The sequence below is a fragment of the Leopardus geoffroyi genome, chromosome B4 (assembly GCF_018350155.1).
Source record: "Leopardus geoffroyi isolate Oge1 chromosome B4, O.geoffroyi_Oge1_pat1.0, whole genome shotgun sequence".
Taxonomy (NCBI): Eukaryota; Metazoa; Chordata; class Mammalia; order Carnivora; family Felidae; genus Leopardus; species Leopardus geoffroyi.
The window spans coordinates 134,601,182-134,626,357 of NC_059341.1; the positions used below are offsets into that span (position 1 = coordinate 134,601,182).

At 38.0% G+C, this 25,176-nt stretch overlaps 1 protein-coding gene across 2 annotated transcripts in view; it reads right to left on the reverse strand.

Annotated features, from left to right (window-relative positions):
• SLC25A17 (solute carrier family 25 member 17) overlaps window positions 1-25,176 on the reverse strand; it is a 48,368-nt gene that overhangs the window by 7,135 nt on the left and 16,057 nt on the right. The window contains exons 2-5 of one of the 2 annotated variants that reach the window (XM_045465943.1): window positions 14,755-14,815; window positions 12,291-12,357; window positions 10,722-10,873; window positions 43-159 (exon numbers count right to left, since the gene is read on the reverse strand). In XM_045465943.1, coding sequence (XP_045321899.1) covers window positions 43-159; window positions 10,722-10,873; window positions 12,291-12,357; window positions 14,755-14,815 — 397 coding nt within the window. The remainder of the gene's footprint in view (window positions 1-42; window positions 160-10,721; window positions 10,874-12,290; window positions 12,358-14,754; window positions 14,816-25,176) is intronic. The other variant, XM_045465944.1, reaches the window with a different exon arrangement.

The window sequence follows — 25,176 nt, forward strand, 5'->3', positions numbered from 1 at the left end:
AAAGAAACTCCTTAAATAGGAACTTACCCAAGAAACACTTACCAATAATACCTTTGTAGTTGGTTGGTACAATGTCTTCATTCCTAAATTTTGCCCCTTGCAGCTTCAGTCTGGTGTTTACCACCCAGAGTGGAGTTGTTAGCAACACATTCACCACACCTTCCAAAAGAAAGAGGAGACAAAGGGAAAGCAAAATGTAACCTTTCAAGCTTTGCTGTCTTACCTTACATCTATATACCAATGTTTCATTTCTACTTCTGCCACTGACCTACTAGGAGACCTGAGGTAAGGCGTGTCTCTGTGACAGGGTACAACACAAGCCACTACTGTTAGAAGCAATTCAGAAGCCTTGCAGATAGCAAACTGGCTGGCAGCAACACTTTCCACGTGAAAAGAGCAAGTTTCCTCACTTGTATAACAGGACGTGATCTATTTGTGAATTTGTAGAGCATCCAAAGCAGCAATTTTGATCTAGCCTTATGTACATTTTTAAAATAACAGAAGGCTTATTGATCACATGCTAAGTCCATGACAATATCTGATAAAACACACAACTTACAACTCTCACGTAAGTAGCTTACATGGTTTTAAGTGAGTATGGATTTGGTACAATGGGTGACAGGAGGGAGAAAGTGGTGACATTTGAAAGAGCTTCACCAGGAACTAGATAGAGGCTCACAGAAGAGTTCCTCATCACTTAGGGAATTAGGATGGGCAGGCAGCAAGCAGTAGTTATGAACCACCACAAAACACCTGAAACAGCTCCGCAAGCATCGCGATCCTTACAAGCTTAAGGATGGGGGTCTTGGCCCCCCAAAGTTGCCTCAGAGTGGAACAATACAATGAGCCAGGTGCTTCTTTTTTGAAAACACATGATCCCAAGTTAACACCATCTTGAAATTTTAAAATATTCCTCATCAGTCCTGGAATGATTTAAAAAAAATACCAGATAGAGTTGTAACAAAGTGCCTGACACATAGTAGATACTTAATAAATATTTGTTAAATAAATGTTGAACCAATGAACAAATTCAGCAAACAACCACACATAAAGCTGTCTGGCTCGAGCCATGCTCTGAGGAACCAAGAGGCAAAATCCTAAGGAAGAGACATCTACTTTTACTAAAGTCATTTAAATACAACAGGAGAAAGAATGTTTTGATTTAAGGAATCTCAAAACACACTATTCAGAAAACACAGTCTAACTAAAGACAAGCTTGAGGAAACAGCCAAGAGATTCAAGTCCAATTTTTTCATTTGCTATATACAGTTGCTAAAGAGAGACATTTTGTTACCCCTTTCTTAAGAGCATCATGAGAACACATTTCTCAAAATGAAAGACATCAAAACATTTTATGAGCTGTATTTATTATATTTTTAAAGACTCACATAACTTGAGTCATCTTTAAGCTATGACTCACTGTATTCATGCATTGTCACGTAAGGCATTGATCATTATCTGAAAAAGCCTTACCTAGAGATTCTTGCTCGTCTTGTTTTTAAAAAGTGCCAGTGCCCAGAAGACCACGACAGAAGAGTATCAGTACATGACTTTTTAATGGCTTTTTGCCCAGACTTTATAATGTCTTCCTATTCAATGTACACATCACTTGACTGAAAAATCAACAGCCGGAAAAATCAGACTAGAAGGTACTACTGAGCAGTCTACTTTTTTTTTTTTTTTTTTTAACATGAAGACAGGAAAGCTCAGGAACAGAGATCACAGGCTTCTGTGGATACTGGAGACATAGCATACATACCTTCCTACACAAATGAAATGGGTTGTCTGTTAAACAAATTCTTTAGAAATCAAAATTCCTTTCATGTTCTATTCAAGAGGTAGGCACACACAACTGAGGCAATGCAGCCTCAGTTAAGATGTAACCATCATTGAAAATTCTGCTTTCATAGCTCTTTTCACCCACGGGTCCTGTTCCCATGCTTTAATAAAATCACCTTTTTGTACCAAAAAAAAAAAAAAAAAAAAAGAAAAAGAAAAAGAAAAAAGAAAGAAAAAGAAAAAAATTCTGCTTTCATATCTCTGTTATTAACATGAGCTGAAAATGGAGAGGGTTCGAAGAACAATCTCAAGTACAAAAAATGCACTACATCATCTAAAGAAGAGTACATAAAATCCTTGTGAAAACATTAGTATTTCAAAGCTTTGTATCTGAAAAGTTCAAGTACTTTGTTCATCCTCTAAGCCAAAATAGATGGAGAGGTATTTTTTGGCCACTATAATTTTACGAGTTCTGAGAAAAGACACTCAAAATATTTGAGGATTCAAAACTTTACTAAAAACTTACAACCTATATAATCAAGCAAAGGACAGCATTCCATGGGAGAAAAACAAGCTACAAATAGTCATGATGAGGGATTCCAACTGTCACTAATACACGAAGGATGTGGCTGAAGGGGAAAGAAAGTTCTCTGCTTATTTACAAACCTGGGTAGAAAATTCTTCTTTCAGTTCCAAGCTGTGGCTGATGCTTCAGCTCGAAGATGGGAATACTAACACTTTATCTACTTAAATACAAGAAAGTGTTTTTCTTTCCATTTGAGTGATTCTATTTTTATTTGCAAAAAATCATTTATAAGAAAACAGAAGCACAAGTAAGAAGAGATGAACAGTAACTGAACACACATACTAAAATCGTATTCACTGATTCGGGGAATAATTGGAATATAGCTATTTACTTCTGGAATCTTGAAAACAAAATAGTTTTATCACCAGTGAGTCTTCTTTGTTAAAGGAGAGAAAACATCAGAAAGTCTGCTAATTATGTGTGTGCCTCTGGGAAATAAGTGCAATTACTACTGATAAAGGAAAAGGGTAGGCAGATCAAGGCTATGAATCGAACCATAGGGCTCCCTATGAAGGAAGGCAACTTGACACCCAAGCGGGAACAAACCCACCTTACGAGATTAAAGACCGGAGGGCAGGAGAGGAATATGAACTGTCCTAACAGTAACACCACTGGCATTCAAAAACAGTTATTGGTAAAAATCCCGATTTCATAAAAGCGGCAATTATCTTCTTCATTTAAGTTTTCCTTAAGATTCTGTTCCCAAATCCTTTCCCAAGGTATCAAGCTATATGAGTCTTTTTCCTATGAAAATACAGTAAGTAATAAATTTCTATGTTTCGAGCAGAACTTGAATAACAATAATACTGTTTCCAGTACTCCTTGGAGACAAAGAAACTCATTTCTACAGTGATTTTAATACATGACAAGGCCCACAGCAGGAAAAGAAAAAGTGGTTCTAATTCTAAGAATGCATAGGTATTAAGATGTGAGAAAACATTTTACAAGGAAAATTTTAAAACTCAAAAGGGCATTTCCAAAGAATTCCCTACCTTCAGAAAAAGACAACCTATAATCAGAGAATCTCAGAATTATAAAGGAGGACAAAATCCATTTGACCAAGTGTCTCTCAACTGTGATACAACTGACATTTTGATTCTGGGCTGGATAATCCTTTGTTTGGGGGCAGGAGTGGGGACGCTGTATATCAGATGAACAACAGTTAGTATCGGACAGACAACAATAGTTGTAGAGGAATGGAGTTATTAAATGGATTAGTATATTCAAGGAATCAGTTTTCTTTTTTAATTTTTTTTTTTTTCAACGTTTATTTATTTTTGGGACAGAGAGAGACAGAGCATGAACGGGGGAGGGGCAGAGGGAGAGGGAGACACAGAATCGGAAACAGGCTCCAGGCTCCGAGCCATCAGCCCAGAGCCCGACGCGGGGCTCGAACTCACGGACCGCGAGATCGTGACCTGGCTTAAGTCGGACGCTTAACCGACTGCGCCACCCAGGCGCCCCAAGGAATCAGTTTTCTAAGAGAGGATGGGAGACAGTAGAGATCAAGCTAGAGGTAAGCAGTATCAACACAGATCTTGTATGTTGGGTTCTCATCCTTTTACACTACAGGTGCCATGACTTTATCCTATTTGCAGGTGGCAGACATGGAAGGGTTTGAAGCTGGGGATAACATAATCAGATTTGGGTTTCAGGACAGCAGTTCTCCACCATCTCTCTGAGAAGACATGTAACAGATGATGCTCACAACTGACACAGACCCATTGCACCTTTCTTTCACATACTCAAGAAGACACTACAGAATGTAAGTGAATTAGACTGATACTATGTCTTTTCTCCAACCTAATTATGTCAATTGTATCTGTTATGCAGGCAAAACTCTGCAAATATGGGGTATGTACAAGAAAAAGCACAAAACTCCCATAGTGAACTGATATACCTTGGCCATATACTAAAAAAAATGAGGGGCGCCTGGGTGGCTCAGTCGGTTAAGCAACTGATTTCAGCTCAGGTCATGATCTCACATTCTTGAGTTCAAACCCCACATCAGGCTCTCTGCTGTCAGCATAGAGCCTACATCGGATCCTCTGTCTCCTTCTCTCTGCCCTTCCTCTCAAAAATAAATAAGGATTAAAATATACATATATACATCTTAAGTTAAAATATAAAGTATGCTATTTATGATACTCTCTAGGTCAAATGACTTTTATAAATTTTTTTTTTTTAACGTTTATTTATTTTTGAGACAGAGACAGAGCATGAACGGGGGAGGGTCAGAGAGAGGGAGACACAGAATCTGAAACAGGCTCCAGGCTCCGAGCTGTCAGCACAGAGCCCGACGCGGGGCTCGAACTCACAGACCGTGAGATCATGACCTGAGCCGAAGTCGGCTGCTCAACCGACTGAGCCACCCAGGCGCCCCCTTTTTTTTTTTTTTTTTAATTTTTTTTTTTTTAACGTTTATTTATTTTTGAGACAGAGAGAGACAGAGCATGAACGGGGGAGGGGGAAATGACTTTTAAAAACTAAGTGCTCTACTATACCAGTCTAGCAGTGTTAGGTATAGGGGAATCTACTGTAATGGTAGATGTGTAACAGTTAGAAAGGAAACAAGCAGAGCACAGTGAGAGAAAACAACAAGGGTGTTGTGTGCCTGGTGGAGAATGGGATGTGAGATATTAGCAAATAAACATCTCTGAAAAATTAAAAAAGATTTCATCATATATCTCATGAATTAGCAGTTTCATGGAAAGTTATATGAGCTAGTCCTTGACTGTGACTCGTAATCTTTTAAATGTAAATACATAAAACCATAGAATCTAAAATGTATTGAAATCAAGATATTACAGGGGCACCTGTGCAGCTCAGTAGGTTAAGGATCCAACTCTGGGTATCAGCTCTGGTCATGATCTCACGGTTCATGGGATCTAGCCCTGTGTCAGGTTCTGTGCTGACAGCATAGGCCTGCTTGGGATTCTCTCTCCCTCTCTTTCTGCCCCTCCCCTGCTCATGCACACTCTCTCTCAAAATAAATAAACATTAAAAAAAAATTAAGACATTACAAATACTTGGTCTCAAGTATTAAGGATAATACTAGATTGCCATCTGTTGCAATTGTGTAAAAAGGAAGATCCCTTCTGTATAAGACATCTCAGGATCTATTCTGACTTTTTTTTCCCAAGTGAACAAATCTCAAACTTGAGTTCTTTGAGTTATGACAGTGTTAGAAAACTATTCTTCCAGAAAGGTTAGCTGGGCAAGACCATGCAAAGTAGGTTAGTGAGGAAGACCTCAGAGGCAAGAACAGAATAGAACAATGGTCCAGGTGAGAGATGATGGTGCTTGATTTTGGGAAATGGCTATGTATATGGAAAAGAGGGAACAGATTCTAGAGGTACTTAGGAGACAGAATGATGATGGTTCTTTTTTTTTTTTTTTTTTAAAGTAATCTCTATGTCCAACATGGGGCTTGAACTCATGACCCCAAGACCAAGAGTCACATGATCTACTGACTGAGTCAGCCAGGCATCCCTGAGACTGATGGTTCCTTTACATATATATAATGTATTGTCAAATTAGCTAATATGCAGTGTATACAGTGTGCTCTTGGTTGAGACTGATGGTTCCTGATGACCAAACAAATGTGGAGGGTGAGGCAGCACTTGCTATAATGACTCCTGGGTTTCTATCCTGAGTTACTTACTACAAGTATTCATTTTTTTAGAATTTTTAAAATTTTTACTTTTTTAAGGCATTATATTTGCTAGATCACAAGCCACTTTGTGCAGTTGGGCACACTTTCTTTTTTTTCCTCTTCCAAAGTTTCATTTAGATTCAAGTTAGTTAACATATAGTATAGTATTGGTTTCAGGAGTAGACTTTAGTGATTCATGACTCACGTATAACACCAGGTGTTCATCATAACAAGTGCCGTCCTTAATACCCATCACACATTGAGATCATCCCCCCACCCACTTCCCCTCCAGCAACCCTCAGTTTGTTCTCTATAGTTAAGAGTCTCTTATTGTTTGCCTCCCTCTCTATTTTTATCTTATTTTATTTTTCCTTCCCTTCCCCTACGTTCCTGTGTTTTGTTTCTTAAATTCCACATATGAGTGAAATCATACGGTATTTTCCTTTCTCTGACTGGATTATTTTGCTTACCATAATACACTCTAGTTCCATCCACATCACTGCAAATGGTAAAATTTCATTCTTTTTAATGGCTGAGTAATATTCCATTATATGGAATATATAATATTCCATATATATAATTCCATATAATATATATATATATCTTCTTCATCCATTCATCAGTTGATGGACATTTGAGTAATATTCCATTATATGGAATATATAATATTCCATATATCCATAATTCCATATAATATATATATATATCTTCTTCATCCATTCATCAGTTGATGGACATTTGGGCTCTTTCCATAATTTGGATATTATTGATAGTGCTGCTATAAACATTGGGGCGGATGTGCTCCTTCAAATCAGTATTTTTGTACCTTTTGGACAAATACTTAGTAGTGCAATTGCTGGGTCATAAGATAGTTCCATCTTTAACTTTCTGAGGAAACTTCACACTGTTTCCCAGAGTGGGTGCACCAGTTTGCATTCCCACCAACAGTGTAAGGGGGTTCCCCTTTCTCTGCATTCTCGCCAACATTTGTTGTTTCCTGAATTAATTTTAGTCATTCTGAGAGGTGTGAGGTGGTATCTCATTGTGGTTTTGATTTTTTCCCCCTGATAATGAGTGACATTGAGCATTTTTTCATGTGTCTGTTAGCCATGTATATGCCTTCTTTGGAGAAACTTCTGTTCGTGTCTTCTGTTACCTACAAGTATTCATTTCCACAAAGAATGAAATCCTGTGTGCTATACTCTTTATGGTAGGGGTGCTATACTTGGTCTGGTTGGGGGTCAAAAGGTACAGACTTTCAGTTATAAAATAAGTAAGTCACGGGGATGTAATGTACACCATAATGATTACAGTTAATAATACTGTATTGTGTATTTGAAAGTTACTAAGAGAGTAGATCTTAAAAGTTCTCACCACAGGGGCGCCTGGCTGGGTCAGTCAGTGGAGCATGTGACTCTTTTTAAAAAAAATTTTTTTTAACGTTTATTTATTTTAGAGAGAGACAGAGCACAAGCAGGGGAGGGGCAGAGAGAGAGGGAGACACAGAATCTGAAGCAGGCTCCAGGCTCTGAGTCGTCAGTACAGAGCCAGACGCGGGGCTTGAACACACGAACTGCAAGACCCATGACCTGAGCCAAAGTTGGATGCTCAACCAACTGAGACACCCAGGCGTGCCCCCCCCACTTTTTTTAAAAAATGTTTATTTATTTTGAGAGAGAGCATGCATGACTGAGCAGGGGAGGGGCAGCGAGAGAGGCAGAGAGGCTTAATCTCATGAACCATGAGATCATGACCTGAGCCAAAATCAAGAGTTAGACATTTAACTGACTGAGTCACCTAGGCACCTGGAGCATGTGACTCTTTTTAAAAAAAAATTTTTTTTAACGTTTATTTATTTTAGAGAGAGACAGAGCACAAGCAGGGGAGGGGCAGAGAGAGAGGGAGACACAGAATCTGAAGCAGGCTCCAGGCTCTGAGTCGTCAGTACAGAGCCAGACGTGGGGCTTGAACACATGAACCGCAAGAACCATGACCTGAGCCAAAGTTGGATGCTCAACCAACTGAGCCACCCAGGCGTGCCCCCACCCCACTTTTTTTTAAAAGTGTTTATTTATTTTGAGAGCATGCATGACCGAGCAGGGGAGGGGCATCGAGAGAGGCAGAGAGGCTTAATCTCATGAACCATGAGATCATGACCTGAGCCAAAATCAAGAGTTAGACATTAACTGACTGAGTCACCTAGGCACCTGGAGCATGTGACTCTTGATCTCGGGGTCGTGGGTTGGAGCCCCATGTTGGGCATAGAGATTACTTAAATTAAAATCTTAAAAAAAAAAGTTCTAACCACAAGGAAAAAAATTAACTGTGTGGCGATAGATGTTTACTAGAATTACTATGGTGGTATATAAATATCAAATCATTATGTTGTATACCTGAAACTAATATAATATTATATGTTAATTATATCTCAATTTAAAAAAACCTGGTACAAGTGAAAGTTAATTAGATAAAATCAACTTAAGACCAAAATGGGGGGCGCCTGGGTGGCGCAGTCGGTTAAGCGTCCGACTTCAGCCAGGTCACGATCTTGCGGTCCGTGAGTTCGAGCCCCGCGTCGGGCTCTGGGCTGATGGCTCAGAGCCTGGAGCCTGTTTCCGATTCTGCGTCTCCCTCTCTCTCTGCCCCTCCCCTGTTCATGCTCTGTCTCTCTCTGTCCCAAAAATAAATAAACGTTGAAAAAAAATTTTAAAAAAAAAGACCAAAATGGGAGTATTACGTGGAAGAAAGGCTCAGAGACCAAGCCATGAAACATCTGTGGTTTCATAATTTTTTTTTTAATGTTTATTTATTTTTGAGAGAGACAGAAACAGAATGCAAGTGGGTTGGGGCAGAGAGAGAGGGAGGCACAAAACCCGAAGCAGGCTCCAGGCTCCGAGCTGTCAGCACAGAGCCTGATGCGGGGCTTGAACTCACGAGCTGTGAGATCATGACCTGAGCCGAAGTCAGACGCTCAACCAACTGAGCCACCCAGGCGCCCCAAAACATCTGTGGTTTCATACAGGTAAAGAGGAAAACTGAGGGGACATGAAAACTCCTAGCCTGGTAACTGTTTTTTTAATTTTTTTTTTTTAATGTTTATTCATTTTTGAGAGAGAAAAAGAGAGAGCGTGCAAGGGGGAGGGGCAGAGAGCAAGGGAGACACAGAATCCAAAGCAGGCTCCAGGCTCTGAGCTGTCAACACAGAGCCCTGGGTAGGGCTCACACCCATCAGCCGCAAGATCATGACCTGAGCTGAAGTTGGATGCTTAACCGACTGAGATACCCGGGCACCCCCTGGTAACTGTTTTTCAATTAAATCATTTATTTATTTATTTAAGTTTATTTATTTAGACGGGTAGCTAGTTTCTCAAAATAAATAAATAAACTTAAAAAAAAAGAAAAAAGTAAGCCAACTCAGCTCAGAAATAAACCTCTGTGTAATTAGTCAACAATCTTGCACAAGGATGTCAAGACCATTCAAATAGGAAAGGACGATCTCTTCAATGGTATTAGGAAAACTGGGTATCTGGATATCCACATACAAAAGAATGAAGTTGGACCTGTATCTTCTACCACATACAAAAGTTAACTCTAAATGGATTAAAGACCATATATATCTGGTTTTTCTCTCCCTCTGCCCCTCTCTCCTGCTCACATGCTCTCTCTCTCTAAAATAAAAAAAATAAGAAAAAAATCTACAGCTCAACAACAAAAAAATCAAGCAACTTGATTAAAAAATGGGCAAAGGACTTGAATAGACACTTCTCCAAAGATCACATACAAATGGCCAACAAGCATATGAAACGATAGAAATGCAAATCAAACCACAATGAAATATCACCTCACTATCAGGATGGTTATCATCATCAGGATGGCTACCATCAAAACTAAAACACCCAGAAAATCACAAGAGCTGGTGAGGACGTGGAGAGCTTAAAACCGCTGTGCACTGCTGGTGGGATTATATGACACAGTGGGAAACAGTATGGTGGTTCCTCACAAAATTAAAAAAAAAAAAAAAAAAAAAAGAAACTACCATATGACAGCAACCTCACTTCTGGGTATATATCCAAAGAAACTGAAAGCAGGGACTCAAAAAGATTTATTTACACAACCCATGTTCATAACAGCAACTATTCACAGTGGCCAAGAGGCCAAAACAACTTAAATGCCCATCAATAGATGAATGGATAAACAAAATGTGGTATATACATACAAATGAATAGTATTTGGCCTTAAAAAAAAAAAAAAGAGCAAAACATGAATGAACCTTGAGAGCATTATGCTGAATGAAATAAGGCAGTCACAAAAGACAAATACTGTATGATTCCAGTTATATGAGGCATCTCAAGTAGTCAGATTCACAGAAATAGAAAGTAGAATGGTGATTATCAGGGGGAGGGAGGAAGGGAGAGTTTGCTGTCTAATGGTTATAGAGTTTGAAAATGTTCTGAAGATCTGTTTCACAATAATATAAATGAACTTACTACTTAAGTATACACTTAAAAATGGTTAAAATGGCAAATTATACGTTATGTGTTTTTATCACACACACACACACACACACACACACGGCTAAATCAGAAAATGAATTACATTCTTTGTAGCGTTAATTTGCGCTAAAATAAACTTTACAGAATATATGAACCACAAGATAAATATTAAAATATAAAAAACTTTATACTCAGAAAACTTTGTTACCTGCAACAAATCCAACTACTAAATCTTTTCCAGTAGTAGAACGTTGACCTTTGACCCAGACTGCTTTGAGACTATTAAAAGTGTAGAAATAGACAAAATTGGAGCAGCACAGACTGGAGATAACTGGAAACCACCCTCGATATGGTGCCAGGCTAGAGGAAAAACACAATAAGCCAAGTAAAGATGCTGGACAAAAGCCAATAGAAATGGGCAAAGTCCCAGGAAAAGGTGATCATTCACATATTCTCGAAGTTCACTTCTGTATTACAACATACTCCAAACTGCACATATATTTCATATTTTGAAAGATACCCAAACCAAGACATCTTCTCTACCATTAATGATGCCAAAGAAACAACACACTTTCAATGATTGATTTTACTGATTTCCTCCCATTGATTTCCTTTAGTAAGTTACTATGTAAGATTAGAGACAATTTCTTCATGGCTATTAGTAAATGTGGCATCACTCACATTTTACTACAAGGTAACAGCATTTAAAATGAAGAAAATATAGATAGCAAGTATAAAAAAAAGAAGTGGTTGGGCGCATGTTATAAGGGCATAGGAACATGGCTGAAGGGCTCCTACTAGCCACACCTGGGACAATTTAAGCACCAAAATAATATCATATAGTAATCAATTATAAGCCACGGAAAAAGCAGGAATTTTTGAGTTTAATACTGATACTAAAGTTTCTTTTCATAGACTGTTTATAGTTGCAAGAGAGGAAAAATTATTCAGTGGCTAACCCAAATCTGAGAAACCATAATTAAGCAATGATGGGCCAGTGGACAATATGTGACTCCAGATGTGATATCCTAAGGACACGATATCACCTATGCATTACTCTGGCCAAGAATGCAGAGCTTCAATCTAATCATATAAAAACGTGAGGCAAAGTTAAAATGAGAAGTATGTTATTAAAAAAAAAAGGGAGGGGAGTTATATTCTTTAAAATTGTTAATGTGATAGGGGTAAAAGCTTTGATGTATGGTGTGTACCTTACTCTTAAATAACTTTGAAAAAAGTTTGTGTGGTGTGTGTGTGTGTGTGTGTAATAGAGAAGAGGGAGGGTGAGAGGGGAGAGAATATGAGCACAGATGGTAAAATAAATGGGAAAAAGTGTAATAGGTCCATCTGCATAAAGCATATACTGATATTCTTTGTACTATTTTTAGTTTCATAATTTTTTGTGAATTTGAAATTATTTCCAAATAAAAAGTAAAAAAAAAAAAAAAAAAAAACAAAACCAAAAGAAGTATATAATCTGTCTGAATATATCATAGAACAAACTAAATTATCACCTTCTTCAGCTCACTGTAAAAAACAAAACAAAACCATAAAGCATTGGTTTCATGGAAGAGTCTATGATCAAGAGTCAAAATGGCCAACCACAGAACTTCAAGGAGGTGAAAACAATTATGTACTTATAAGTTGGGCAATTAAAATCCACAACTACTGTAAGGCTGCGAGAACGGGAAGAGAGAGTGCAGATTTGCCAGAAGCCTGGCAATCTCCCAACGGGCTGCCTCCTCTAACAAGGACGAGCAAGGTGGTTGGTACTCACAGGCCTTCTTCCTTAATGATCTCCAGGAGCACCATGTGTGTAGTTTTGGACTTTCTTTTCTCATCAACTATAAGATGAAAGAATATACATTTAAACTAAATCTGAGAATTATGATCTTCAGCATCAGCAAGTTTCACTGAAATGCCATTTACCTCACCTGAGCGATCTCCCGCCTTATTTGAGCTCCTTAGCTTGCCTCAGAACTCAACAACCCTCCTTGTTCCCATGTGCTCAATTACCAACTGTGGATCCCTTGGGTTTCATCTGGTATTCACGAACCATAAAGCATTTTAATTCAACACCTAATTTCCAAAGCAAAAGATGTGACAGGAGATCTTCTATTTCATAAGGCTTATCTTGTTTGGGGCTTTTTTTTTTTTTTTTTCCCAAAGTTACATATTCTCATTTTTATCTTAACATCTTATAAAGTAGAGTGGAAATAATCTCCCTGTTAGGGAAGAGGCTACAGACACAAAAGCTGTGAAGGACACATGTAGTTGGCAGCAGGGCCAGGATTAAAACTCAAGTTTTCAAAGTTTTAGGCTTGTGCTCGGTTTCCTAACCTAAAAACTAAAAGGTCTCAAAAGGATGAGAATTGGGGCACCTAGGAGGCTCACTCAGCACCTACGAGCCTCACCTAGGAGGGCTCAAACTCGGTTCATGAGTTTGAGCCCTGCGTTGGGCTCTGTGCTGACAGCTCAGAGCCTGGAGCCTGCTTCAGATTCTGTGTCTCCCTTCTCTCTCTGCCTCTCCCCTGTTAACACTTTGTCTCTCTCTCAAAAATAAACATTAAAAAAAACATTACAGGGAAAATGGGTGACAGGCATTGAGGAAGGCACTTTTTGGGATGAGCACTGGGTGTCCTATGTAAGTGGTGCATCACAGGAATATACTCCCGAAGTCAAGAGCACACTGTATACACTGTATGTTAGCTAACTTGACAATAAATTATATTAAAAAAAAGAAACAAAAATAAAATAAAAGATAAATCAATGATTGTAAAAAAAAAAAAAAATTTACAAACAGGTTTAACCCTTTGATCCAGCAATCTCAGTTCTGGGAATTTATCACATTAACTTACAAAAACAAAGCAGCATATGAACAAGTCTATTCTACAAAGGAGAAGAAACAACCCAAGAATCTAGAAAGGGGGAAGGGTAAACAGGTTATGGAGCACCCACACTATGGAACACTCTACAGTCAGAAGGATGAAGAAGCTCCCAAAGCATTGATTTGGCAGGCATTTACAATATGCTGTTAAGTGAAAAATACAAGGTGCAGAACAGTGTAGCAAAAATGCTTTTTGTGTAAGAAAGGGAGAAAACTAAGAATGTATATATTATTTTTTTAAATATTTATTTATTTTTGGGAGCGTGCAAGTTGGGGAGGGGCAGAGAGAGGGGACAGAGGATCTGAAACAGGCTTTGCGTTGACAGGCTGACAGCAGCGTGCCTGATGTGGGGCTGGAACTCAAGAACCTTGAGATCATGACCTGAGCTGACATCAGACACTCAACCGACTGAATCACCCAGGTGCCCCTATATATTTTTTTTTATTTGTTTGTTATTCCATAACAAAACTCTGCAAGACTATTTGAGAGATTAATAAAGACATTATCTGCAAGGGAGAGGAGAGAGGGAAAGAAGGGGCAGATTACAGTGAGATTTTCCACCATACTGTGTTATCGTTTTATAGATTTTTGGCTTTTGAGTCATGTGAAATTATTACCAATCACAAAACTCTAAAATTAATGTAAAATAATAGCCATGAAGGGTCTTATTGTAGGAATTAGTTTATTCAAAGCTAATCTTACTCTTTTATTTCTTCATGTAAGTTCTGGCACAGGTTTATAATTTCAAGTTGAAAAATACTGAGGGAAAAACAAGCAGGAATTATAGAGGGTTGCACAGTCCAATAATGCAAAAAAGGCAAACTAAGACTACATGCCCAATTTAGCAGTGACAGTGGGTGTTTGGCTTCAATGCATTTCCTATTTCTTCTCTGTTCTCTTTTGAGAAGATCTACTCCCAGCAAAAACTCTCCACATTGTGCCTTTAAAAAGTCATATTGTTGGGGCTCCTAGTTGGCTCAGTTGGTAGAGCACGTAATGCTTGATCCTGGCGTTGTAAGTTCGAGCCCCATAATGGGTGTAGAGATTACTTAAAAAAAATAATAAAATCTTTTTTAAAAAGTCATATTGTTTATTGGAAAGAATTGTAATGATTCTAAAGTACTAAAGCAAGCCCACTCAGGTTCTCTCAGATTAGAGAATGCTTGAGGCTATGACTCATTTATGAACGCCTCTCTGTTAATGAGGAAACAGCACTGATGGCCAGTATTTAAAGTCAGTGGAAAAGGACAAGGGTAGATCCCTAACAAAACAGATATTCTTACGTTACTAGAAAAATTTGTTTGTTTCCTGACACCAAATGAAAAGAATATGATGCCTACAAAAGTTACTCACCTTGAAGTCGAAGTCGAGCTGTATCCAAGGGAAAGAATACTGTCATTGCTGTCACACTTCCCTGAAAAATTTGAAAAGACTTTAGCCATTATAGTTTCACAAAAATAAAGAGCCACAACTTTTAAATGAACAAAAGTTCATTATTAACCGGGGGTCAAATCAGATTTCCAGTGAACAGACATATACAATATTGGGATTATTTCTGTTCAAGTTCTAAAGTTATACACTTAAACACAAGTATTTCATTTTCCAGAAGAAATCTTTTTCTCTCTCATACTGAAAAAGAAAATGAAGTGGGTCCCTGAAGAGAAAAACATAGGGGTTTGCAACCCAGGACACACATAAAAAATAGCAGATAAATTGATTTTTTTCACCTTTTATAGATCAGTTGCTGTTCCTATTCTCTGATAAACTTACAAGCCAAAATATCTAGTAATAAAACAGATAAATACTTCTAGTCTCTTTGCTTAGTCAATATATTTACCACAAAGTAAAAGAGGTATAAAAATCATATTGTTCTTTACAATAGCTTTGTTTACTTGTGTTTGAAATAAAATAGGGACAATCTCAGCTCAATATTCTATAAATAATTAATCCAGGGTAACACAATGATAAAAATTATCAGGGAAAGAAGCCAGCAACCGGTCTTTCCATTCATAAAACCTTATGACAGATAAAAACCACAAGCATATAGTTAGGGATGAAATTACACAGATGAAATCTCCAGGTGGGTTTATGGTTCTCAACCTAGATGGAGGCCCACTGGTATATATTCTCAGGCAGAATATCAAGTTTTGAGCTACTGATCTAATAATTGTTATGTACAATATTTTAATCATGGTAACAACTGGAAATTAGGTCAACTTTATAGATAAGAAGAAACATTTGCCAGATCGCTTAGCTATTTAAATAGGTCAGCCTGTTTGACAAGGGAGAGCACTGTGTTGTCCTATTAGAATGCTTCAAACCTCAGATTGAATGTTACCACCCCCTGCCTATCAGGTTACATTACTATATGTTGTTCATGCTCTGTGTTCCCACGGCACTTGTTTATATGTCTCCTCTACAAGATTATAAGACTATTCACTCTATCTCTTTGTATAACATAGATTAATGAAATATTTATTCAACTTACCCTTCAGTTATTTATGCTTTTTTGATGACTCCAATAAAATGTTCTTTTCTGGTAAGGACTAGGTAATATTTGATGTCCCAGGGAACACTGGACCTACAAAGGCTTATAGTCTACAGAGATGCTTCTGGCATCCTTGCTCACGTTACAGGCAATTTCCAAGAAAAATGAGGACTGCAAAGCTGGACAATGCTTACTAAGGTTATTAAGGCTGTGGAATTTTTTTTTCCTATTGCATAGTACTACGTGTCCATGCCGGTATTGCATAAACGGGGCATTTCAGGCAGAAAAATCCTGTCTGGAAACTTTTTCAAACAACTGGGACATCTCCATTCCTCTTCCTTGCCAGCTTTAAACATACACCCAAAGTTCCTAACTTAGAAACCCCTGCCTACCTACCTTGAAATCTTAAAGGGAAGTACATCTTACACCAAGATAGAACAGCCAGTCCAAAGAGCTCAATGGTCTATTAACTTCTCAGGAACTAACATAAAAAGTTCAAATCTAGTAAAACGAGTTCAAATTTAGTAAAACTAAAAAAACTTTTTAAAATTTATTAGTACTGGAATTGTTTCTTGGCCTTTTGACTAAGATCAAGTGTAAAATTTATTAGTAGTGGAAAGACTAGATCAAGATAGTGAACTGAAAACCCAGCATTGCCTCCTCCCTCATTCCAATCACTAATAATCACAGAAAAGGCTTATATATGAAAGTGTTGTATAGAAAAACAAAGAAGGGTCTATTGGTGGACCAGAAATTAAAAGGATAGCAGTGAGGCTATTTTGAAAGAACTCACAGACAAAATGCACAGGAGATAGGTGTGGTAAGCAGAATAATAGTCCCCTGAAAGATGTCCATGGCCTAATCCTCAGCACCTGTGAACACATTGTATTACATGGCAGGTTGCTGATCACCGACTTTAAAATAGGGAGATTATTCTGGATTATGTGAGTGGGTCCAATGTAATCACAAGGGTCCTTAAAAGTAGAAGGAGCTAGAAGAATACGTGGGAGTAAGGCAATGTGCAGGTTCAACCACTACTGATGGCTTTTAGACAAAGGGGCCACTAGTCAAGGAATACAAGTGTCTCCAGAAGCCAGAAAAGGCAAGGAAATGGATTCTCCCCTACAGCCTCCATTAAAGAACACAGCCCTGCTGACACCTTTGATTCTAGCTCAGTGAGACCTGCATCAGACCTCTGACCTATGGACCTACAGATATAAAATCTGTGTTGTTTTAAACCACTTAATCTGGGGTAATTTGTTACAGCAGCAATAGAACTCTAATACAACAGGATTACTACAAATGGTGGGAATGAGGATTGGGAAGCAGAAGGGAGCTCTGGGGTGGCTTTCTGGTTGATTAGTTGGGTACCCTAACAACTGAAGTCAGGTGTCTCAGTCTCAGGTGGTTTATCTGTCAGGAACACTCAGTCAGAATGGGGGAAACTAGGAAAAACTCTTGAGGCCAGAAAGCTTGCCATTGTCATACCCTGCAGGAAGACAATGCCACCTTTTCATCACATTCCCCTGGAGGCCAGCAGCAGGGGGGAGGAGTGTGGAATGGGGAGGAAATGAAAAGCTTACCAGTTTTACCTATTTAAGGAGAAGACACAGACACAGCACACATTTATTCCAGGTTTTGTTAGAAAACCTAAGTTTAAACGTGAGAGTTAAAAATTTAAGGGTGAAATGAGGGCTTCCATTTCCAGCAATATGGTGGTCTAGACAACATGGTGCAAAATACCTAGTACTGTTACATAACATAAAAAAATATAACAAACATCCTTTAAATGCTTAGCTGAGCTCACAAGAAAGTAAGGGAAATCAACTGGAGGCAGAAAGAAGAGTAGAAACCCTTAGAATTAAGCAGATGCTGGCTTTGGTCGCCTAAGAATTTTTTGCCAGTCTAATTGATCAAGTGGCTTCCTTACCACTTTTAAATTGAAGTGGAATTCACATAACATATATTAACCATTTAAAAGTATGCCATTCAGGGCACCTGGATGGCTTGGTTGAGCGTCCGACTTCAGCTCAGGTCATGATTTCATGGTTGGTGAATTGGAGCCCCATATCGGGCTTGCTGCTGTCAGCACAGAGCCTGCTTTGGATCCTTTCTCTCCCTCTTTCTGTCCCCTTCTGCTCGTGCTCTCACAAAACACACACACACACACACACCAAACACTAAAACAAAAAAACCAAAAAAAAAAAATTTTAAAGTATACCAGTGACATTTAGTATATTCACAATGTCGTACAACCACGACCTCTATCAAATTCCAAAAGATTTCCATCACCTCAAAAGAAAAGCAGGCATGTTCTATTTCCCCCTCCACTCAGCCCTGACTCTGATATTTCATATAAAAACACTCATGCAAAATGTGACCTCTTGTGTATGACTTCTTTCACGTAGCATAATGTTTTCAAGGTTTATCCACTTTGGAGCATATATCAGTACTTCATTCCTTTTTATGGCCAAGTAATATTCAATTGTGTATATATACTACGTTGTGTTTATTCAAAACGTTTTGGAATGATACAGACGTAGGAGTTGCACAACACTGTGAATGTACTAAGTACTGCTGAAACGTACACTTTAAAGTTTATTTGTTTTTTAGTAATCTCCACACCCGATATTGGGCTTGAATTTAGGACCTCGAGATCAAGAGTTGCATGCTCTTTGGACGGAGCCAGATGGGTGGCCCTGAACTGTACACTTCAAAATGGTTAATTTTATATTAAGTGAATTATACAATCAAAAACAAAAACACTTAATCCTCGCAACAACCTGATGAGGTATGTACTAGTATTCTCTCCATTTTACACGAGGAAAAAAACACACCAAGAAGTTTTATAACTTTTCCTAAAGTTATACACTTTGTAAGTGGCAGAATCTGTGTCTGAACATTGACAGCCTGGCTCCAGAGTTCACGCTCTTAACCACTGTTGCAATTAATACTTGAAAAAAATTTTACTAATATACTACTAAAAACTACTGAAAAAGAAAAACAAGGGGGCTAGTATGGGACCTATTTTAGGTGTCAAATCTTTTTTTGTGTACCAGTCTGGAAACTCAGCATAGAGCCTGGTATAGCATAAACCCTGAACTTGTTAAATTCATGTATGACCGTATGCACCTATAAATAAACCGAACATCCATGAGAAAATGTATTCAAAATGCTAAAGATAAATCTGGAACACAGCTATTCTGTACATTGGGGATTTGCTATATTTGTCTCCTCACCAAGCAAACACACAGATGACTGCTTTCGTTTTCCTAAGCAGCTGCTACCTGAAGGACAATATTTATTATAGATGCGAGTCTTATGCCAAGCTATAAAAAGCACATGACTTTTTAGAATTTGCATTAAATTCCTCTTTCATAAATACTCAGTGGTTTTTTTCTCCCCTCCCTAGGACTGTCTGTTCACTGACATAAAATTAGAAGGCACAAAATACTGAGACGATAACCACGATGTACAATACTGTTGTGCCAGAGAGGCATAAAAATAAATCCATTATTTTGAGTCCCACAGAATTCTAACCATCTGAGTGGGAGTTCTACTGCTGAACATTAATTACAATTTAAAGGAACCCATTTCCAGAGAAACAACCTTCTGGTGTCTCACCAGGAGGAAATATTTTTAGTTACAACTTTCTACCATCCCTCTCTGGCATTTAACCATTAGATTTTGGGAAATAAATTAATTCCTTCATCAGTGGCACCTGGATCACCTTGTGTGGAGTCCTGTCACCTGAGAACTGAGAAGTCTGAGCCAGGATGGTGAAGAGGTATGCCCAAAGCCCGAGTGACAGAGGCTGAGTCAGAACCCAGAGCTCTCGGACTCCTAGTTCCCTGTTCACGGTTTTATCTTATCCTCAATCTTTTTTCAGTCAAGACATAAATGATTTTTAACTTGACTCTTCTCTTCCGCTTATCAAAGTGAACACAATACGGGGTGCCTAAATGGCTCAGTCAGTTAAGCATCCAACTCTTGATTTCGGCTCAAGCCATGATCTCATGATTTCCAAGAGTGAGCCTTGCGTTGGGCTCTGCTGACAGCATGAAGCCTGCTTGGGATTTTCTCTCTCCTTCTCTCTCTGCCCTTACCCTGCTCGTGGTCACATGCATGCACACTCCCTCTCCCCAAAATAAATAAACTTCAAAAAAATAAATAAAAGTGTACACAACACACACACACAATCTGGGAAACTCACACACACAAAAACTTAACAGTGAATATGTGAGGAGAGGAAAGGAATTAAAGGTAACCCCATTTCCCTCATTGACCCTCCACGTAATTAGTAACTTTTTTTTAACAATAAGCACGTGTTAGTTTTGGCTAACACATATTTAGTTTAGGCAAATATATATTTTTAAAGATATCAGAATACAAGAGAATATAGCCTAGGAATTCTCTAAGTATGGTCTGGGGCTCCTTGGAAGTCCTCAAACACTTTGTAGGGGTCCGCAGGATTAAAGGTATTTTCATAGGAACACTATGACGTTATTTGCCTTTTCATTCTCATCTGCTCACAGCATGTAGTGAAGTTTTCTAGAGGGTACAGGCTATGTGATATTGTAAGAGACTGAATGCAGAAGCAGATACAAGGAAGCAGCTATCTTCTCTTAGGTCAAACATTAGAAAGGTTTGCAAAAATATATAATAATAATGTTGCTATTTTTACTATTTTGGGGAAAATGATTTTTTTTAATGTTATATGTGTTAACATGTAACAGGTTTAATATTGTTAATAAAGAAATACCTAATGACTTCTCAATTTTAATTTCTAATAAATATTGATAGTTACATCCACATAAACAAAAGCTCTTCAGAGTCTGCAATAATTTTTAAGAGTATAAAAAGTTTGAGACCGGGGCGCCTGGGTGGCTCAGTCGGTTGAGCGTCCGACTTCAGCCCAGGTCATGATCTCGCGGTCCGTGGGTTGGAGCCCCACATCGGGCTCTGTGCTGACAGCTCAGAGCCCGGAGCCTGTTTCAGATTCTGCGTCTCCCTCTCTCTCTGACCCTCCCCTGTTCATGCTCTGTCTCCCTCTGTCTCAAAAATAAATAAACATTAAAAAAAAATTAAAAAAAAAAAGTTTGAGACCAAAAAGTTTGAGAACCGCTGTTACAAACATGCTGCTGAATATGATAACTGTACATTATGAACAATTATTTAACGCATCACTTCTAATATCCCTTTCAACTGCATTATGCCATTGTGACATCAACTGAAAACATCAACTACCTTTGGGCTGGCCACTGTCCTCTCCAGGAAATTCTCTAAAAGGCAAGTAACTCTAGGGGGTGCCTGACTCTTGGTTTCAACTCAGGTCGTGATCTCACAGTTCGTGGGATCAGGTTCTGTGCTGACAGCGCTGGGCCTGCTTAGAATTCTCTCTCTCCCCCTCTCTCTCTCAATAAAAAGTAAACATTAAAAAAAAAATAAAAGGCAAGTAACTCTAAGAAGAATATGTATAGCCTACAATTATCACCTTAGACCTAATCATTTATTAAAGGATTATTTTTTTTTAATGTTTATTTGAGAGAGAGACAGAGTAGGAGAGGGGCAGAGAGAGACATAGGGAGAAAACGAATCCCAAGCAGGTTCCATGCTGTCAGTGCAGAGCCTGACATAAGGCTCCACCTTACAAATTGTGAGATCATGACCTGAGCCTAAATCAGGAGGCAGAGACTTAACCAACTGAGCCACCCAGGCGCCCCTTTTCCATTCTTTGGGTTAATTTTGATAGAATTAAAATTTTTTTTAAATGTTTACTTATTTTTGAGAGAGAGAGAGAGAATGCAAGCAGGGGAGGAGCAGAGAGGGGGACAGAGGATCTGAAGAAGGCTCTGCACTGACAGCAGAGAGCCCAATGTGGGGCTCGAACTCACCACCCGTGAGATCATGATCTGAGCCGAAGTCAGATGCTCAACTGAGCCATCCAGGCACCCCTAAATTTGATATTTTTATCTAACTTCTTGAGACGGATGCCTAGTTGATTAATTTTAAGTCTTTCTTCTTTTCCAAACTTGATTTAAAGGCTATTCATTTCCAAGTGTTTTAGCTGTGTCTGATAGGTTTTTTTATGACTCAGTGGTTTTTAATATATTCACAGAAGTGCAATCATCACCACTAACTCCATTTTAATTATCCCAAAAGGAAACCTGTACCCATTAGTAAATACTCTCCATTCTCTCCTTCTCCCACACCCTGGCAACCACTAATCTATTTTCTGTCTCTATTTGCCTATTCTGGATAGTTCATATAAATGGAATCAAATAATACATGATCTTTTGTGACTAGCTTCTTTCAAGGCTCATCCATGTTGTAGAATCAGAACTGCATTTTGTGTTATGGCTGAAAAATATTCTGTTGTATGGACACATCACATTTTGTTTACCCATTCATCAAGTTGATGCATTTCAGTTGCTTCCACTTTTCTGCTTTATGAATAATGTTGCAATAAACATTTGGGTACAAATTTTTTGAATATAGGTTTGCAATTCTCTAGAAGTAGAACTGCTGGGTCATCTGGTAACTTTAACATTTTGAGGAACTACCAAATTACTTTCCACAGTGCTGCACAATTTTAAATTCTCACCAGTAAAATATGAGGTCTCCAACTTCCCCATAAATTTGCAATACTTGTTATTATCTGTCCTTTTGATTATGGCCATCCTGGTGGGTGTGAAATGGTATCTCATTGTGGTTTTGATTTGCATTCCCCTGATAACTAATGCTGCCAAGCATCTTTTCACGTATAGTGGTCACTTGTATATCTTTATTGGAGAAATGGCTATTCAAATCCTTTGTCTATCTTTTAATTGGAGTATTTGTCTATTACTGAGTTGTAGGCAGTCTTTATATATTCTGGATACTAGACCCTTAACAGATATAGGACTTATAAATATGTTCTCCTATTCTGTTGTCTTTACTTTCTTGATGAGGTCTTTTCTTTCTTTTTTTTTTTTTTTAACACTTTATTTTGTTTTCTGAGAGACAGAACGTAAGCAGGGGAGGGAACAGAATCCAAAACAGGCTCCAGGCTCTGAGCTGTTAGCACAGAGCCCAATGTGGGGCTCAAACCCACAAACGCAAGATCATGACCTGAGCCGAAGTTGGACGCTCAATCGACGCCCCTTGTGATGGGGTCTTCGAAGCACAAAAAGGTTTTAATTTGAATGAAGTCCAATACACGTATATATATATTTATTACTTGTGCTTTTGGTGTCATAGCCAAGAAACCATTACATTAGGTCTGTGGTTTATTTTGACTTAATTTTTTTGTATGGTGTAAAGTAGGGGTCCAACTTCATTTTTCTGTGTGTGGATATCCAGTTGTGCCTGCAACATTTATTAAAGAGACTACTCATTGATTTATCTTGACATTCTTGTCAAAACTCGAAAATTGAGGGTTTCTTTCTGAGATTCCCAATTCTATTCCATTGATCTATCTACCCTTATGCCAGTACCACACTATTTATTGTTTACTGTAGCTCTGTATTAGGTTTTGAAATTGGGAAATATGAATCCTTCAACTTTGTTCTTTTTCAAGATTATTTTGACTCTTCTGGATTCTTTGCATTTTCATATGAATTTAAGGACCAGCTTATCAATTTCTACAAAAAGCAAATTGGAATTTTGATAGGGATTGTACTGAATTGTAGATTTTTTGGGGGACTACTGCCATCTTTATATTGTCTTCCAATCAATGAACATGGGATGTCTTATTCAAGTCTTATGTCTTATTCATGTCCCACTTATTCAAGTCTTTAATGTTTTTCAATGATAGTTTATATTCTTCAGTGTACCAAGTTTCAATATGCACTATCTGCACTATCACTCAGTTCTAAATATTTTATTTTTATTTCCATTATGATTTCTTCTCTAACCAATAGATCTTTCAGAAATGTGTTTAATTTCCAAACATATATGCTTTTTGTTTTAAGTTACCTTTTTGTTGTTGGTTGCTACTTATTGCACTGTGGTTTAAGAACTCATTCTGTACTATTTCAACCCTAAGTTTTGTTTTACAACCAAGTAAATGGTCAGTTTTGATAACTTTTTCATGTTTGGCTTAAACAGAATGTGTATTCTGCAGTTGTTGGGTACAATGTTCTGAATATGTCTATTAGGTCAAGTTTGTTAAATACATTATTCAATCCTTTATATTTTTATAGCCCTCCTCACTTGTTTTATCAATTACTGAGAGATATATTAATATCTTCCATTTTGATGATGGATTGGTATATTCCTAAATTTTTGCTTTAAACATTTTGAGACTGTTATTAGATGAACACAAACTTAAAACTGCTTTATTTTGCTGACATACTGAGTTTTCTCAATGATATAGCCACTGCTATAAAGTCTATTTTGTCCGATGTTAATAGCTCTCATTTGGTTAGTATTTGTCTGATAGGTCTTTTCTTATATTTTTGCTTTCAAACTTTCTGCATCTTTTTTTTTCTAAACGTATCTTTTATAAATTGCATTTTTCTCTTTTAAAAACCAATCTAGTACATTCTCTTTTAACCAAAGCATTGAATTCATTGACATTTATTTGGATTTAAAGCTGGCATCTTAGGGGTACCTGGGTGGCTCAGTGGGTTAAGCATCTGACTCTTGGGTTCAGCTCAGATAATGATCCCACGGTTCATTGAGACAGAGCCCTGCAATGGACTCTGCACTGACATAGAAGAGCCTGCTTGGGATTCTCTCTCTCCCCCTTTCTCTCTCTGCTCCTCCGTACTCTCTTCCAAAATAAATAAACAAACTAACTAACTAACTTAAAAACAAATAAAGCTGTTGGGGCGCCTGGGTGGCTCAGTCAGTTAAGTGCCCAACTTCAGCTTAGGTCATGATCTCACAGTTCGTGAGTTCAAGCCCCGCGTCGGGCTCTGTGCTGACAGCTCAGAGCCTGGAGCCTGCTTCAGATTCTGTGTCTCCCTCTCTCTCTGCCCCTTTCCCACTTGTGTTCTGTCTCTCTCTCTCTCTCTCAAAAATTAAAAATTAAAAAAAAAAAACCATTAAAAAATAATAAAGCTGCCATCTTATTTTGTGTTGTCTGTTGCTTTTCCTGCCCTTTCCTGCTTTCTTATTTGACTAGAGGTTTTTTGGGTTTTCTTCTTTTTACTTAATTTCTTCCCTCTGGAGAGGTATGTGTGGGTGTATAAAATTTTACAAGCTATCCAGTTATTACAACACAAAAAATTCCTAACTTATCAATGCTAAAAACATTTAATATGATTATCCTCCTCCCAAACAATAGACATTTAATTCCATTT